General features: G+C 41.7%; 1 protein-coding gene across 2 annotated transcripts in view; it reads right to left on the reverse strand.

Annotated features, from left to right (window-relative positions):
- Window positions 1-19,168, reverse strand: part of LOC147029063 (tetratricopeptide repeat protein 7B-like) — a 251,547-nt gene that overhangs the window by 78,384 nt on the left and 153,995 nt on the right. Inside the window, exons 13-16 of one of the 2 annotated variants that reach the window (XM_085879990.1) lie at window positions 12,970-13,027; window positions 8,497-8,569; window positions 2,889-3,049; window positions 83-142 (exon numbers count right to left, since the gene is read on the reverse strand). In XM_085879990.1, the coding sequence (XP_085736116.1) occupies window positions 83-142; window positions 2,889-3,049; window positions 8,497-8,569; window positions 12,970-13,027 (352 nt within the window). The remainder of the gene's footprint in view (window positions 1-82; window positions 143-2,888; window positions 3,050-8,496; window positions 8,570-12,969; window positions 13,028-19,168) is intronic. The other variant, XM_085879989.1, reaches the window with a different exon arrangement.

Genomic DNA, 19,168 nt, shown 5'->3' on the forward strand with positions numbered 1-19,168 from the left:
ATACAATAATTATTTGTCGTATCGTGATTTAATTCTGTATAAAACAACAAATAAAAATAATGAATTTGTTTCAGGATCTCACCTCTCCTTGTGAAAAAGATTGATCTGCAAGGTCAGAGTACTCCTCTGAATACTCCATTCTCTGAATGAAACATGTCAAAGCTCGCGATTGGCAATAAATAGTACGAGTTGATGACATAATGGAAAATGTGGACACAATGGGTTTTTTCGGGTGTGTCTCATCAAGGAAATGCGTCGCAGTTTTTGCTTCGGGCTTTTGGGGCTTGTAAATGTGATTATGTTGGGGGGAAGAAGTGCTTTAATCAGCGAGGCTCAATCTTTCATTTGCTTGTATGGGAGGGAAGGGGATAGGTGGGGAGGAAGTGAGTCTCCCATTTTGAGCTTTTGGGGCTTGGGTCAAATCGTTTTTCCCTTTTTTCCCATTCATTTGAATGTGTCCCAGAAGCAACATTTATCATCCACTGGCATCCCGCACTGCTCAATAAACTCTCTCCTTAAGGTATACAAAGCAATCTCCACTCATGGCTCGTGGACTTCTTCTCCCGTCACAGTCAACACATGGCTCTTAAAGGCTCTCTATCTCATCTCCTCTTCCTATCCAAGGGCTGGAGTTCCTCAAGGGAGTGTTCTTGGCCCTGTGCTTTTTCTGGTTTTCATAAATGATCTCTCAGACTGGAAAATCCTCTTCATCTCTTTGCCGATGACTCCACCCTCTGCCGTACCATCTCTCATCCCACTGATCGGCAGCAGCCGCAGCCGCTTCACTCTCTGTAGACCTGGATAAAATCACAAGGTGGTCAAACACTTGGAACATATCTTTCAATCCTGACAAAACTCACACTCTCACTACGTCTCTCTGAAAGGACTGTCTGGAAACCCCTCCATCTACATTCTCAACAATCCCCTTGAAGAAGTTCTTTCATTCAAGCTTTTGGGCCTCACTATCTGCCATGATCTATTCTGGGAAAGCCACATCTGCAAGCTGGCCTCCAAAGCCAGTCGCCGACTGGGCATCTTAGGTCGTGCAAAGTCCTTCCTTGGCACACCTGAGCTACTAACCACTTACAAAGCTTTCATCTGCAGTCTGATGGAGTACTGTTTTCCCCTCTGGGGTGGTGCTCCTGCCTCACACCGAGCTCAACTTCACGCTGTGGAAACCAAGGCTTTTCGGATCATAGGCATCTCCTGCGATGAAGCTGAGTCATTGGGTCTCTCACCATCACCACAGGCACGTTGGTGGTCTTTCTGTCTTCTACCGTCTCCTCTGCGGCCTTGCCCCCGTGCTCTGTCTGTGCTCTGTCCCCCCGATAATTCCAGAGGTCGTTCAACAAGGTCCACCAAAAATCCCCTTCTGGTGAAACTGCCAAAATCAAGAATCATTGCTCACCTTCACTCCTTCATTCCTATTTTTTCCCCACCTCTGGAACAAACTCCCACACACTTCAATCCTACTCCTCCCTCCAGGTCTTCAAAACAGCTGTTCACCACCATTTCATATCTTCCCCTATCCAAAACCATGATCATTTCTACCCCCGTTAATCCACCCCCAAACCCACCTCCTTCAAAATTCCGTTTTCCTTCCTGAAAGTTCCTGTAGTACCATCTTGTTTACCCCATGTATGCCACCCCATCCCTCTCCCTTCCACAGATTACCAATTGTCTCTGTTCCCCACTATTTTGTGCTTCGCTCTCCCACCCCTCTTGCCTCCTTCCTTGTCATAAGTTCTGTGTGTTAGCTCTCACACGAGCCTCGAAAATACAAATAAAGAAATAAAAAAATTGCCGGATAAATGATCGTACCATGGGTCCATGGGGTGTACCTGGACCCCCCCCCCCCGCCCGAAGTCTAACGAGGTGAAACCTGACCCACAGCATCCTCTTTCTGAAATCAAATTCAGAATGGGTAGCCAATCACATCTTTAAAATTTTGCATTCATCATATAAGGTTATTATTCCCCCTCCCCCCCCCCCCCCAATGTGGCTGTGAGGCCATATGACCAACGATGTTGAAATTTTCAACCAATATTCCCCAAGCTGAGCCCATTAAAGTAAAAAAAAAAATTTCTCTGAAACCACTTAACCTACCTTGCCGATACCTTAGGAATATGATGGATGCTATCAATGCATGTGGTATGGCAGCCATATTCGTTTCAAGGATGATATTAATAAATTATACCTCTGAAACCAATAAACCTATCGATGCGAGAATTTGCAGTTATGATCCAATACCCTTGCTGCATACTAGTTAATAAGAAATAATTGCATCAGTGATGTGGTTTGGCAGCCACATTGGTTTCAAGGAAGATATAAAAAAAATTATATCTCTAAAACCGCTGTAGCGATCGATGCGAACCTTTACAGTTATGATCCACTACGTTTGATCCATATAATGTAATATGGTTCACATCGATTCATGAAGCAGTTTTGGAGAAGGTTTTTTTAAAGGATCGTTTTTCAAACTAATATGGCTGCTGAACCATGTGACCTGTGACATCACATTTATATTCCACCTATGATTGGGTAATGGATCATGTGTGTGAAGTTTGGCGTTGATTGGATAAAGTTCATTTTTCAATCCAATATGGCTGCCAAACCATGTGACCTATCTAACCACATCATATTTGTGAACACCCTGTTATCCTCAAAGCTTGTGGCACATGTATGTGAAGTTTCCTCTCGATCTGTCCAGCTGTTCTGGGGAAAAAGATTTTTTTTTAAAGGTTTAAGGCAAAATCCAACATGGCTGCCAGACCATGTGACCTGAGGTTAGAATCTCTGTGTATATTTTTCAATGGCATGGTAAACGTGCCTTAACAGCCATTAAGTGACTGGACCAAGATTACTTTGTGAAATGGGATAAGTGTCACCTGAAGCTCTCTGGATACTCCCCAAGTGCCATGTCCAGAATGTTGAGGGCATCTTGGTGGTGTTTTTGGGCTGAAAGGAGCAGTGCAAGGAGGTGCAGGGAATCCATGTTATCACCTTGTAACTGCAGGGATTGCCGTGTGCAGTTCAATGCCTCTGGGATCTAGGGATAGATAACACAAATGCTGCCTTGACCAAATCATTTATTTATCAATATCCAAAGTTCACAGAACAATTCATCTCATCAAGTGCACACGTGCTGCACATGCAGCTCAATGTTAAGGAAATTGAAATCTTTGATAGAAAACAAAACTTGATAATCAGAATTGACAAGCAATTGCTAATGAGCAGTTTTACATCATACGAGCCATGACCATCCAATGGTTGGCAATCTTGATTACTTTGCTCCACATGGTCTGATATAAAAGCTTCAAAGAGAAACGTATTCACTTTTATACAAGAGGCATATATGTGACTGCTTGTCCCAGAGCCATTCACAATTGATAATCATGTGAAAATAAGCTTGATACATGTTCCAATATTGTTTCCAAAGAAAGTAATACATTATTAACATCTCCCGCAGTCAGCTTAAGTGCTGACATATATCTGTAAGTGCCCAATACGATGGCCCAAAAGGCATTGACTATTCCTCAATCACGTTGTAATCAAGTTTTACAAACTTTAAGGTTCCCAGAAATGGGGTGCATTGGGACATAGAGTACGCAAGGATTTCCCCTCATACAGCCATTCTTGGCCAATGATATAAGGTAAATGTGGTGACACTTAATATCATTGACCAACAATAGCTGCTCGAGTGGATGTTTCTGCACCCCAGTTTCCCCGACATGATGTGGGGTATTTTCTGAACAATTTAAGGCAAGTTTTTTCACTGGAAAAATCATTTATTGGAGGGCAACTCAAAAACTTTTGCCGTCTGTCACCTGCAGCATATAATCATCTCACTTATCCTCTTCAGGTCAAGTGGCCCATAAGGCTGCAGTGCGTACTCTCCAGTCTGCCCCGTTTCTGACTATTGGCCTGGCTTCATCCCAGGATCTCCATCCTATCTCTTTTCTTTCTTTTCCCACTGTTCTTCTCCAGGTTGTTCTTGGACATCCCACTTTCCTTCAGGCTTCAATGACAATGCTGTCATACAGTTATCATCACTTTGGTTCTTTTGAGTATTTCTTCATTTGATAGGAGGTACGGCCATCTGATTTTCAACATCCTACGACATTTGAACATAAATATGTCAAGTTTCCGATTGTCCCCTTTGTTTATCTTCCAACCCTCACATCCATGTAAACTACTGATTTGACAAGTGAGTTAAACAGTTTTAATTTGGTTTTCAATGTATAAATGCTTGAGCTTCAAATTTCATTGAGTTTCATGAAGAATACCATAGCTTTACAAATTCTGTTCCTAATATCTTCTTCCCCTCATCCTTGTTTATCGACGATGGCCCTAAAGGCGCTGTCACACCTTGACGATTTAGCCAGCGTATGCTGACTTATGAAAAATTTGTCTAAAACGCTGGCACACGTCGAATACGTTATGGGTCAGTTCTGCATACGTTAAGAGCAACCTGAAAAACACTGCCATACGTCGTAGTACGCTGGCTTTCATCGTTGTACTTTGTGGTTGTCCTCAAATTTTAGCATGCTTGAAATTTTACGACGTATGCCAGCGTATGACTCACACGTTCCGCTACGCTAGCCATAAGTTGTAGGCACGTTATGCGATCGTTGACACACGTCGACACACGTCACTTGTAAGTTACTCATAAGTCGAAACACGTCGAGGTAATGATTAGCGTACCCGAAACTATATTTATAACCTATGAGTAACGTGTTGTAGGCACGTTACACGATAGTTGACACACGTCGAGGCACATTACTTGTAAGTTACTAATAAGTCAAAACACGTCGAGGTAATGATTAGCGTACCCGAAACTATATTTATAACCTATGAGTAACGTGTTGTAGGCACGTTACACGATAGTTGACACACATCGAGGCACGTTATGCGATAGTTGACACACAGAGGCACATTACTTGTAAGTTACTCATAAGTCGAAACACGTCGAGGTAATGCTTAGCGTACCCAAAACTTATTTCTAACCTATGAGTAACGTACTTTGAACCTATGTGTAACGTACCACCAACGCATATTGACGTATGTAGACGTATTTGATTGACGTCTTCTGGACGACCACAGAACTTACTGAACGTGTTTCTAATTTAAAGCTACCGTATAATGGCGTATTGGCAGGGTTTAAAAAAACAACAACAATAACTTCCCATATTTCGTCACGTGCCGTGACGTCACGTCAGATTGCCTCTTCAGTTTGCTCATGTCTTATTCTTAGTTCCTCCTCTGTGAATATTTTCTGTTTGAGGATATTGTCACGTCGACGTCGAAACTTAAAAGCAAATGTCCCAATATATTTTAAAATTCGTGATAGACTAAAAAAAACAAAATAATAAAAAAAACAACAACAACTTCAGATATTTCGTCACGTGCCTTCACGAAGCCAGGGAGAAAAAAAGAAAATTTGCCTTGACGGAGAAAATAAGTTTCGAGTATGCTCAACATTACCTCAACGTGTTTTGACTTTTGAGTAACTTACAAGGAACTTGTGTCGACGTGTGTCAACGATCGCATATCGTGCCTACAACTTATTCCCTGCGTAGCGGAATGTGTGAGCCATACGGCGAGTACGTCGTAAATTTTTCAGCATGCTTGAATTTTCACGACGTACAAGACGTACCACGAAATATGACAGCACACTTCATCGTTTTTCAGCGTGCTCTTAACGTATACACAACTTACCCATAACATATTCGACGTGTGCCAGCTTGGTTCGGCAAATTTTTTTTACAGGTCGGCATACGCTGGCTAAATCATCAAGGTGTGACTGCGTGGTTGACACTTTCAATTTTCAGGTGGTTACGATTTAAATCGGCGTGCGGCAGGTTTTTAACAGGTAATGCCACGAGTTCGTCGGCGATACGTGCAGCGCGCTATGCCTAAGTTAAACTATCGTTGGGCATAGGTTGTGAACGCCGACAACAGGCGAAGCATTCGTTGGTATAAGTTATCTATAAGATAACGAAACGTTCTGTGCCTGTTACTAATATGTTATGCATACGACCAACACATTATGAATACGACCAAAACTTTTTTTTAAAACATCAAAATTTCAGCGTACGCCAACGTTTTACATACATTTTTATCCGTTGCCATTCCTGGCTAAATCGTCAAGGTGTGACAGCACCTTAAGGTAGATGTACTTATCAACTTTGTTTAGATGCTGGTCTCGTTGGATGTTATCACCATTTGTGGGTTTCAGGAGGTGCGAGGGAGTTCTACCAGAACTCAAAATCTCCACCTCCTATTTCTTGGTCAAGGATCATGATTCATGAACCAAACTGTGAAATTTCATTCTTAGCCTTCGTTCCAAGGGTTCTTTTCAAATCTTCACTGAACCTATGACTGCCTCCACTTGTACGAGGTCCGTCTAAAAAGTAACGGGACTGAGCCTGCTGTGTGCTCCACTTACACAACTTGAATGAATGGTTTGCGTCAGTCTTTTGCAACATTCCAGCAATATATATTATTGGTGATGGTTGACTGCGCTCATTGTGTGATTTTTTTTACAGGTCGTGCTTTACACGTTGTCTCGTCTGAGTCGTCGCGCTATGAGTCGTGAACAGAGAGCAAATCTGAAGTTTCTTGCCAAGCTTGGCAAAACACCTTCCGAATCCTTCGCAATGCAGCAGCAAGTCTACGGGGAAGAAACGATGTCACGTATATTTGCATTTGAATGGCACAAGAGGTTCAATACAAAGAGGGGGGAGGAGGTTGAAGACGATCCACGGTCTAGAAGACCTTCAATGAGCAGAACGGCGGACAACATCGAGCGTGTGAAGCAGAAGGTGCGCGCAGATCGTCGACTCAAGGTGCGGATGATTGCTGAGGAACTTTCCATCAACAAGGACACTGTCTGGAACATCGTCACTGAAATTCTCGAAATGCGCAAGGTGTGCACAAAGATGGTCCCCAAGCTGTTGTCCAATGACCAGAAACAGCAAAGAGTCACTGTCTATCAAGACATTATCGAGCGCTTTGAGGATGATCCAGACCTGCTCAGGAGAGTCATTACTGGCGATGAATCACGGATATTCGAATACGATCCTGAGACCAAACGGCAGAGTCGTCAGTGGAAAAGTCCGGCATCACCAAGACCAACGAAAGCAAGGATGTTGAAGTCGAAGGTCAAGGTGATGCTCATCGCAATTTTTGACATCAAGGGCATCGTCCATTTCGAGTTTCGATCACAGGGTAAAATAGTGAATCAATATGTGTACAAGGAGATCCTCCGGCGCCTCATGAGATCAGTCCGGGACAAGAGGAGGGATCTGTGGGAGAACAAAGCCTGGGTGCTCCACCCTGACAACGCCCCTGCTCACAGTGCCCTGAGCATCTGACAGTTTCTGGCAGAGAGGAACGTGCCAACTCTGGAGCAACCCCCGTATTCACCAGACTTGGCCTCTTGTGATTTTTTTTCCTATTCCCCAAGCTCAAGGCAGTGATTAAGGGGACCCGATCAAAAGGGCCGTGACGACGGAGCTCCGGAGGATTCCAGAAGAAGCCTTCCGGGGGTGCATCGAAGCGTGGAAGAAGAGGATGGACAAGTGTGTGAGACTGGAGGGAAACTATTTTGAAGGGGACAAGCTGTGATTTCAATATATTTTTTGGAATAAAATTTCTGTGAAGTTAGTCCCGTTACTTTTTCGACGGACCACGCAACTCGTTTGAAACCCTGCAAGGGTGAGAAATCAATTTATAATTTCCACCTGTATGATTGGGTCAATCCATACCAAATTTTTCATGTGTGCAGGGGTACCTAGGGTCAGGTCATCGGCACACCAGGCAGGGTGTTACATCACAAAGTGCAATGTCCCTTGGAAGAATGCCAAACTGGGTGTCCTGCTAACATTAGTTGGTCAGGTCAGTAGTGGGCCGAGTGTATAATCCTTGTGGTGTGCCGCTTTGGCAACAAAGAATGTTTCTCCGGTCAGAGCACAACAAGGAGACTGAGAGGGAAAACTCACCAGACTGAACGATATCAGGACGTGGAAACTTTTGAGTGGCAGCACTTGACGATGCAGCAACCAAAGGGTCCCTGAATAATCCTGGCTGCAGTGTGATGCTCGCCAGCTTCCCGCTTGTGTCTGGTGTTTTGTTACATCTTATCAAAATTTTTCGACCACTTCCATCCATGTCGCGTGAAAAGTTGCCACGTGACATGTAAGTGACGAGTCACTTGCAAGCGGTCTGTTTTGGTCTTAAACCTTGCCCGATTTGGGCTTCTATCAGATTAATCGGTGATCTGGCATGGAGAAATCCTGAATATTCACATGGAGAAAAGTCACAATTATACATACACGTGCTATTTACTCGATTTTGTCTCCACTGTCATATTGGCCTTAATTAAATTATTATATTCCCCACTGCTGACAGCATCTTCGCTCACAAATTGTTTCTACCATTGAATGCGAAATACCACCAAAAGAGGAATGTAACCCTGTTAATAAAATGTCATACCTGTCGTGAGATCGCAAGCTGAAGAGCAAGGTAAAAAGATGTCTTGTAATCTTCTGGAGCCAAAGTATGAGCCCTATTTAACGAAGAGAAATTGAAACATAAGAGGTGACTTGGGAAATTAACTTCTTCATATATAACGATCATATACATTGGTTGAATTGCAACATCAAATGACTTGAGATATTTATTGCATTTGCATCAAAAGGTTCCAAGATAAACAGCAGTAGAAAAAAAAAGATTTTTTTTTTGAAAAACAGGAGTCCCAAGTTTCATTCATAAACATTTTATTATTTAAAAATTGAGAAGTTCACAACTCTTAGTGCAAGGCATTAATTACTGATGACCTTGATTGGAACATTAGCTCAAGAGAAGAAAATGCAATGTCAAAAACATTTGCAATGATTTAGGAATTCTTGAAAAGCTCACAAATCCATTTGTATATTTTATATCATCAACAACTGGTTCAAAAGTGCGAAAGGGGAGCTCATTTCAATTTTCTCCACAAGACAGGTTTTGTCCTTTTTTGTTTTGTCACAAGACAGGTTTTGTCACATCTTTTGCAGTCATTCCATCCGATGAAAGAAACTCTGTTGCTGAGATGTATATCAATGTAGTTGTCAATTCCAGCGTAAAACTGACGGACTATGTTGGCGGCATAAGAGGAGAAAAGCATAAGAATAGTACAACGGCACTCGGTGGAAGTGCATACCTCTGCCAGGCTGAACAGTTTACGTTTTGTATCCCACTGATGAGTTAAAGTCTAACTATGATTTTATAATTCGTCTAAGTCTATGGCACATATTTTGGTATGATAACCATTGCTGAGAGGTAGCTTAATAGTGGTCATCAGCTGTTTAATGCACCCACCCCATGAGACATTTAGTTCTCAGAATGTTTCCATATTATCCCGGTAGCCTTTGCGTACAATGCCTGGTCATTACACATTCGATGTTGGACAGCTCAAAGCATTGCATTACCCCAAGTGAGTGATTCAGAACTTCTTTGACAGTCAACATTTGTGTTCCAGGAGCATTGATGGTGGGTAGATAGTTGTCCTGATCAAGGACTGTAATGCCACCTCAAGTCAGGACATTGAAGCAGTCCAGCTGCTGATTGATTGGTCTTCTTCCTCTGATATTCAGGCCATAATCTCACAGGCAGGACAAAGGCAGAGTCAACCTCTATGCCCTCAGTTTGCGATGGCCCCGCCCTTTTCCTAACCTTGTATGTGGGCAGCATCAGTGGTGAAGTACCTGATGCTTCTCTTCTTTGTCTTGTCAACAGGAGGCAAGGTTTTAGCTGGCTGCACATTAACTGCCATGGCTTGGATAGCAATTACGTTGCCTCTGTGGGATGTCCTCTCAGTAATGCTGGTCTCCTCAAGTCAGTCAATGTTGTTCCAGGCTCGGCAAGTGAAATCTCCAGGATGGGTGTTTGCTGGAAGGGCAACACCATCTTTTGACAGAAGCTTGGTGTTGGCTTAACAGTTAAGGTGGCTGGCTTGAGATCCAAGGGTCTTGAGTTCAAGCCCCTGTCATCTTTCTTCCAAGGTTGGCAAAATGAGTACCAGCTTCCTGGTAACAAAGGGGAATTGCATCAGTGGCACAGCCGTGCACCCAGAAAATGATGCAGCCAAGCAGCCACAGGCTGCATATGAATAACTAAATAAATTAATATTTTGGCACTGAGAGTTTCTGCAGACACAGGGCTGTGTCAATCTCTTCCATCTAGAAGTAGGATGGTGGGCGTAGGATACACTGTGGCGAAGATGGTTGAGGGTCAGTATGAGCTCGACATTCCCAGTTAGAGACTTGAATGCAAATGGCAGAATGATGTGTTTGGGTGGCTTTGTCTTGCCATGAGTGATAGCACAAATCAAGTCATGACCAAATGAGCATACAAGCCATTGAACACTTTGGGATGCTTGGCTGTTGTCCTCGGTAGCTGGAAGCAAATATTGTAGAAAGATGGTGACAGATTGGGATGATGGGTCCACTCTCCTCTGCTTCCACTATCAGTAGTGGCCAGGCCTGGGGAAAATATTGCTTTCTGACATCTGCTCTCACCTGAAGGGCTGCCTTTGTTATAACATCTTCTGCAGTGAGAGATTTCAGGGTCTGCAGCTCTACTTTAAGCATCTGGTTGGCCTTGGCTAGTTCAGTTATTGACAACTTGTTAGGATAGAGAAGTAGTTTCCCTTTCTCATTGGCGAAGACTTTCTCATTGTCTCGGGCTAAACCAAACTCACTTTTCAGCCTTTGGTTGAGGTGCTTCTTAAAGAAGTTCTTCACAAGTTCAATGAAAAGAGATGTCATCCATCTGACCAATTTAAATGTGAGATCGGCCATCGCTATCACTCGGGAGTTGGTGAAAAGGTCATTCCTGAAAAACAGGAATATCTCATTGTATGAATGACTTAGAGCGGTCTCGTACTGAGCTTCATCGTTGTGGTCTGCATCACGTGTCACACTGCTGGCAGGCTTTTCCTCCATTGTGCAGGATCTATAGCACAACCGATGATAGTGTCCTTCTGCTGCTACAAGGTCTCTGCTGACAATAGTCGGCAATCTACTGTCCATTTATGATGCTGCTGTCTGCTCGCAGCTCTTGGCATAGTACAATGGATTTTCTTGTTTTCTGCAGGTGAAGAAACGTGTTGGCGTTCTGACAAAATATGCATTCTGCCTCAGAAACTCTAGATGCCAAGCTTGATCCTTCCCTGGATGATTTCCTGGAACTGGCAATATTTTCTCACTCACGTCTTTTCCTGTTTTGTGCCGACAGCATTAAGAAGTCTCTTCATCGTGAAGATATTGCGGCATTTTTGACAAGAGTAAACTGGTGGGATTTCTCCATCAGTTAAGTCTTTCGTCAAGTCTAACAATGTGCTGAATGAAAATTGGAGCACATTTTCTTATTCGGGCTGCATTCAGCGAAGTGCTCCACGAGTCAAAACTTTGAGGGGAAACTGGCTTTGAGTCTGCTTCCTGGCCACAGCAATGAATGAGGCAAATCATGCACAGTCGCTTTGATGGCAACGTATTGCTCGTCTCACTCGTGTCCATTTTCATTCAAGCATCCTTAAATATGATAATTCTTATTTGACATACTTGATTACTAAAATGTTGGGATCCGAAATCAAGCTTGCATATATCTGCAACAAGCAAATTAAAAACGGGGCTTCTCACCCTTGTATCATTACATCACTGACTGTGTCTATATCATCATGATGTGAAATTATAGTTGTGCCAATTACAAATTAAAAATTAAAAAAAGGTCATGCACCTGCCTTTGTTGCCAATAAATATTGAACATGAATCAGCTTCTCCTTGTGATTAAGAATACACATGGAGATCAATGCTGTCTGGTGGTTAAATGAAACACATACATATACAGGACATAGATATAATCTGGGGTCTAGTTTCATTTCAAAAATATTCTGGGGCATGCAACATTTATTTAATAGTCTTTTCTTAAGTTAAAAAAACACCAGACCATAGGTAACTGTGCAAAAGGGAGTGGGCATGCAGTGGCATTTAATGCACAAAAGAGGTAATGCGCTGGAAAGGGGAAAATTGAACGGAATTAGTGCAGTCATACCACCCCCCCCACCCCCATCCCCATCCCCATTCCCACATGTGGTACCGTCATCTCTTCTGGCCCATGGACTATAATTAATTTGTGGAACGTCAGGGCCTGGCCAGTCGGTTCGTGAAAGGCTTGGGCCAAAAAATTCACCCGGCCAACCCCACAAGAACGTGAAAGTAATTGTGACCGTTGAAGAAAAATGAAGAATAAGATAATCAAGGCTCTGTCGATTCCATGAAGGCTCATGACACGAGCCTTCATGATTAAGAATAGACTTCCATTCGAATAAAAAAACATGGTAGCTCAAATTAGATTTACTTCAATTACACTGATTGAAAGGGATTTTTTTTAATACACACGAGGTTAGTTGGATATGATCTGATAGCTATGGTTACCTTTATCCAGTTTGACATGACTCGTATCATAAAAATGGACTCAAACAAAGTCGGGAAATTTTGAGATGATGTTGGAAGAAGACGAAGACGAAGACGAAGACGAAGATGAAGATGAAGAAGAAAGCCTTCGTTCATCGTATTGTGAGAATTTGGATTTAACTTCCTTCTGAAACTGTTTTGGCATACGATGTGGATATTCACCGTGATAATGAAATTTTCATTTCGATCGACCCTGGTTTATCAGGGATGGGATCATGGGTATCAAACACCATTAATTTGTTGTTTCCATCCCTATAGCACATGCAGTGATGCGTTGTTTTGTGACATGTATATTGCTAGTTTGCTAATATTAAGTTCTCCTTGCATATGGATTGTTTGTTTGCCCAGGAATGAAGACATACAAAAACAAACGAACAAACAAAAAAGGGACAATCTGGAAGTTTGTTTCATTCTCTCTCCAAACAGAACACAGGAAGTGCAGGTGCAGTACCTGTGAAAAGCACTTAAAGCTTTCTTCTGAAGGTCTTCCCTGGCTTGCTGCAAAGTAGCTGGAGGCGATACAAAAACAAACTTGTCACAATACAATTACACAACAGAACACAAGTACAGCCCCCCCCCACCCCCACAACACCCATGAAAAACATCATCAGCATATAATTATGGAAGGATACAAGGATACTTGCATACACAAAAGGATGCAATGTTCAAGGTATTGTAGGATCTTTAATGGCCACATTCTAAAAAAGTGTTGATGGAGCTGGCTTTGTGTCCCCATCTAAAATAAAACACGTGACAAGGTGCAAAGCACTGTGATGACATTGCTTGGAACGGTTTGTTTTGAATTTGAAGCGCTGAGATTTCTTTTAACTTCACATCCTGATATGAAAAACGAACGCACCTTCAATGAATTCCCCAGGAATTTCTGTGGAGGCTCCCCTGCCATTGTAAGCCCCTCTTTGGCAGTGAAAAGGATGTACTTGTAAAAGACTTTTGATAAAAGGACGTAGAATGAAAGCTTTGATAATGATAAGACAGCGTGTAGTTTGAGAGTTTGAAATTCCAGCTTAACTTGTCCAAATCCAAACATCTCAGAGATCAGGGACCAGCATACACGTCGTTGCCTCATGTGCTACAGAAGCAAGCCAGACACTTGAATGTCACGGGTGAACAGTTCATTATAGGGTTGATAAATCGATTAAAATACAGGCAGATTAAGAAAAGAAACATGGAAGAGACGGTGTCAAATTGTGCTTCCATGTGTATTAATAGAGTTTGGTTTTTTATATGTCTAGGAGGGAGACGTTTCACTCGTATACACCTGAAACTAGAACCTTTTTGACTTTTCTTCTTCTTTTTGGAATGTTCACGGCTTTTACATTCAACATATCTGCCCAAGGCACGCCGTTTTTACACCCTGGTTACCAGCAAGCTGTCCAAATCAAGGCCTTCCTTTGCACCTCACCACGATAAAAATCCGAAGGTTTCGTGCTATTAAAGTAGTCAAGAAGCAATCCCAAATAGCGTCCTTATGCACCACCCTATTGACCTTTTATATCAAATTGAAGTTCTACAAAATAGGAGGTTCTTGGAATTCTTATGACAGACGATTTGTATACTAGTCTTCTTCTTAAATGGCCACCATTATCCTCCCTTTCTTGTGGGGTCGGCCGGAGGAAGCATAGCCCGAGTCATCACGAACATGCGGCCAGGCCTGACGTTCGACTAGTGAGGGCAAGAATTTGAAATTTGTTCAGGGTACCGGCGATAGCTCACCCACTCTTTGCAAAGGACACCATGGGATCTTTAACGTCCACCAACGAATGCTGGCAGACGGGACACCCGTTTAACGTCTATCCGAGGGACGGCACTCACATTGATGAATCACCCCGCTTGTGAAACACCAGGCTGACCGTTTATAGCTGGGTCAGGAATCAAACCCAGGATACACAGCTTAGAGGCAAGTGTGCGTACCTCCAGGTCATCCTGCCAGCCTGATTTGTGTACTGGTCTTCAAGGATCTAATTAAATTTAAATAAAATAACGATTGTAAAGGTTGTTTCAAGAAATTAATTTTGTCCAAGTTCTGAGGTGTGTTCATTTACCAAGCAGCTAGCTAGTGCTTGCCAACCAGCAGTTCCTTTTCAACGGTTTTTAATGGAGTTCTTGCATGAGTGCTTAAGCCACTTGGCAAATGCTCCACAAGCGGCTTGAGAACTGAGCATATCCCTGCAAAACTGGAGGTTCTTGGAAGTCTTATGAAGGCAATTTGTGTTATACAGTGTTCAAATATATAATTCAGTTGTAATAAAAGTTTGAAGGCTTGTAAATAATAAAACAAAAAATTACGGGTTCGACGTCGACCGCCATTTTCTCCAGCGGCTATTACATCACCCTGTCGAACACATTACATCAGTTATTTGTTACAACGAATTGTGTGTCCATTATGATGTCCTGAAAAACAAAGTTTTCTGCTTTGAATTATTTTCCATTTTGTTTGACTGTCAAGTGGGCAGATAGACAGAAAAATATTATCTCATTCCTCTCTGCGCATGTTCGGTCAGGACGAATGCTGAGTCGAGGTACGTTAAAACAACAGACTTGTCTTCGTTCAAAATCTAACACTCGATTTAAAGGTCCTAAATTTAATTTATATATGTCCTATAGGAGTTTTTCATCATGATTTCAGATCTGACAGTCTTTTCACAATACTCATTCTGTAAAATTTAAAAAACGAACCTCTTCGGGAACGCCCCTAAAAATTCTACTGAAAGGGGCGTAACCCACATGACGTCAACTACAGTATGACAAAGGCTGCACGTAAATTACTTGGGTTGGTGGTCTACGTGATTCTATTGGCTTCCTGTGTGTTTCCACACTTGATTGGTCGACTCAATCGCTTCGTTCATTTCTGCTTTAAAAAAAAAATCGAACATTTGGTTTTGATTAATGGATGGCATGGACTTTCATTTGTCTGGTAACAACAGCGAGTGCGAGAGAAATGAAGGATTTTGGTCTGAATCACATGGAGAATTGTCGGATAACATAGTCGCAGGAGGTGAAGTTCAGACAGCTGGAAATGAAGTACGGCCTTACCAGTTCGAAGCAGGACAAGCAGAGGAAAATGGCGATGAAATTCCCGGAGTTCATGATGATCGGGAGGACATCGAAGGAAGACTTGGCAATAACAACTGCTTAGACTAAATCCTATTTGTAATTCAATAATGTAAATTCGACTTGCATACTGCTCGATATCAGAAATATTTTAGTGAGGTGACGTGACCAGCGCAGCGGACATGTTTCTCCGCGGCGAATTAATCACAAGCAAGGCCAGCGCATGTCATCGGCCGTATCTCTCCGCGCATAAAACGAAGCAATCTCGCTGTTCGGATACGATGAAAACTTGTGTGCAGAACACACCTTGCGACACAATTGTCTGGAGTAGTCCGATAAATCTGACGTTCTGTTGCATTTTTTAAAATTTTATTCCTACTGTCGTCATGTAGCGCCAGGAGAAAACAATGAAGAAAAGAGGATAATAAAAGAAAGCTTTTAGATCTATCGGCCTCGTCGGACGGACGACGGATTTATCGGACTCGTCTCAACCAGTGTTTCTCAACCGGGGTTCCCCGGAACCCGAGAGTTCCGCAAGAGGTCGCTAGGGGTTCCGTGAGAAACAGTCATAAATAGGCTAATGTATTTTTGAGTAGTTTTTGTTTGATTTAATATTCGTAATTTTACTATACACGTACGGCATATTGTGGGAAACTCCTTGGTTATTATAATAGAGGCTTAAGCCTCTTATATTATTTACAATTATAACAACCATAGGGAATGTATTTAACGATGTCTATATGGCGCCAGTGTGAAACCGCCCTCACTGGTGAGTGGACGTCCTCAGTGTGCCCAGTGGCTGCCAAAAAAATGTGGGATTTTTTGTGGGAAAACGTGGGATTTTGAAATTTGAATACAGTTAAAGCTATCAAACTAATTTGGGTGCTCAGATTGTATGGTATCAACATTATAAGCAGTAAACATCCAATATCCACCTATTTCAATTAAAAAAATATACATAATAACTACTACATGAAGCAATATAGTGTCATTATGGTTACATCATCTTACTTAGTACATGTATAGCCTATGGTTGCATATATATCATGTATACCTCATGATTAGGTTAGCATTGATGAAAGCCTTTATACTATTGTACATGTTTCAGTATATAACAGTATATGTAATCTTCATTAAAATGCACAAATTCAGGAGTGTACACTATGCAAATATAACACATTAATATTGGACTTTCAAAACACTTTAGTTTTTTTATTTAAGATGTTATAACTCAAACTGATTACATTCTAGAGTACAACTATCAGTGCCAAGTGGGCTTTAGAACATAAAATATAAACAGTATTACAATTATGGAGAAAAAAATCATAAAATCATTTCTCCAGCATTGAATTATAAATAACATGTGAAAATAAATCTGTCTTACTTTGGTGAGGGCTTTAATGCTACAAAGTGAAAATAGCCCTATTCATATGCAAAATAACATAATATATAAATGTGATACCATACATGATGCCAGGTTCAATGGCTGAACAAAACAAAGTTATCATAGCACCCATGAAAAAACTTTATTACAATGAAACTTATTTACATAGTTTATGATTTAACAGATTAACTCCTTCAAACATATAATACATTAGGACTGTTTCCATTTATTTCCCATCATCACTAACACCATCACCCTGACCTGAGAGGCAGATCACACTAATCACCCACATTACAATTTACTTTTTCTGCACTGAGACAGTTTTTTTTTCCAATTTTTCCAAGCTGGAATTGGTTTGTGACAGCTTATTAAGTCCTGATTCAAGGAGGGCCTGAGCTGCACAAATTTCTACCATTCTTTGAGATTTTGATGCCAGAGCTTTCTTCAGACGTTCATTCGCTTCAGCCACAAGTTTATCAGCTGTTTTCAGGTCTAGTTGAAGTCTGTCCTGTTCCCTGAGTTTTTTCTCCTCAGTCTTTTGGAGCTCCATCTGATCCTTTAGTTTTTGCTGCTCTTTTTCTTCAGCTTCTTTTTTTAGCTTCTGTTTCTCCATCTCCTGTTTTGCATCTCTATCTGCTTTGTATTTCCTATGTGCTTGGCGCACACTCTCCAGCATCGATTTGGTAACTGGAACTTGGCATGGTTCACCCTTTCCAATTTGGGTCACTTGGATTTGGGTCACCATTCACAGCATTTTCACTCAGATGGGTTCTCTGTGAAGTGACTGTATATTTGTTCAGTGAAAAAACCCTTTCAACATCAGCCTGTCCATGTGATATAGCCAAAACAACTTTCACAAACTGTCCAAGAATGGGGTACTTCTCTTTGCCAGTAGAGGTCTTCACATCCAACACTGGCCCAATATCTATCAACTCTCTGATATGAGCCTCCTTCCTCCATGCACCAGGATTCATTGATTTCATTCTCAGCCTGGTAAAGCATCCAATCATCACCAATTTGATCTATGTCTTTATCAGAAAAGAAATGAGGAAATTTCCAGGCAGCTGCTTTGATAGAATCCATTGATTTCTCCTGCTGTCTCATCAGTGGATGTAAGAAACGTAATTGCCTCAGCAAAGAATTGTCCAGTGGAAGGCGATTAATCAAATGCTTTGCTACAGCAGCATATGCATCCTTGACATCTGAGAAGAAACCAACTTTATCCAATGGAGTGATGTTCTTCTTTGGCAGAAGCTGTCTTGTTGATTCATCAATGGCAATGCGGCCATTGGATAACATCAGGTCCTTCTTCATAATGTCAGTATCAAGCAAATCTTGGCCTTCTTTGTCTTTTATGACTTCACATTTCAGAAATTTCTTAAGTGCATTCTTCAAGAGATCTGAGAGCTCTGAATAAAGGACATGTATGAGTGGCTCTTTCCAATACAGGGCCAATGCTCAACCATCAATTGCTAACATAGCGTAGAAGAACATGGTTCTCCACCTCCATCAAAGCTTGAATTTTGGAGTAGTCCTCTCTACGTGATGCCGTTTGATGGAAGAACTTGAATAGCTGATCAAGAAAACTGTCTATGCCCCACGATTCGAGAACACCCATTGCTTTTCCAAATGCATTGTGTACTGTGTGTATGTTGCATGATCCTACATCAACAAGCCCATGGGAACCTGCAGCCTTGCAGTCTGCATCCATTTTTTCCCATAATGCTTTGTTTACATTAGGTCCATCCATTCCCAGCATAATCATGGTTTTTAAATCAAGACCATCTTCTTCCAATGTGTCTGAAACGGTATCCCTCAGAATTTGAGCTGTTGCATGACCCAACATCTTTGACTTCAGGTAGCATGTGTCAATCAATCCATAATTCCAAAAATGAATATGGATATCTAGTTGCTTTTTCATCTGGTCATTAGTAGTTTCATCTAACAAGATGGCATAAAATGTAGAAGTGTTCCTATCTTTGTAACAAGATCTTCATGAAAGAAAGAACTAATCCATGTGAGACTACATATGAGACTTTACTACAGTTAAGTTTCACATCCCTTGCAACATCACTGTCGGAGAACATTTCTTGAAATGTTTCAGCTATCTTATCACATGATTTGAAAGATAAATTGTCTTGTGCAACTTTCATGACCCATATTGCTTCTGCTTTTGTAACTTTGTCCTGGTGTG

This window comes from Eptatretus burgeri, chromosome 4 (genome assembly GCF_056783735.1).
Source record: "Eptatretus burgeri isolate ZD-2024b chromosome 4, Ebu_testis_v1, whole genome shotgun sequence".
Classification (NCBI taxonomy): domain Eukaryota; kingdom Metazoa; phylum Chordata; class Myxini; order Myxiniformes; family Myxinidae; genus Eptatretus; species Eptatretus burgeri.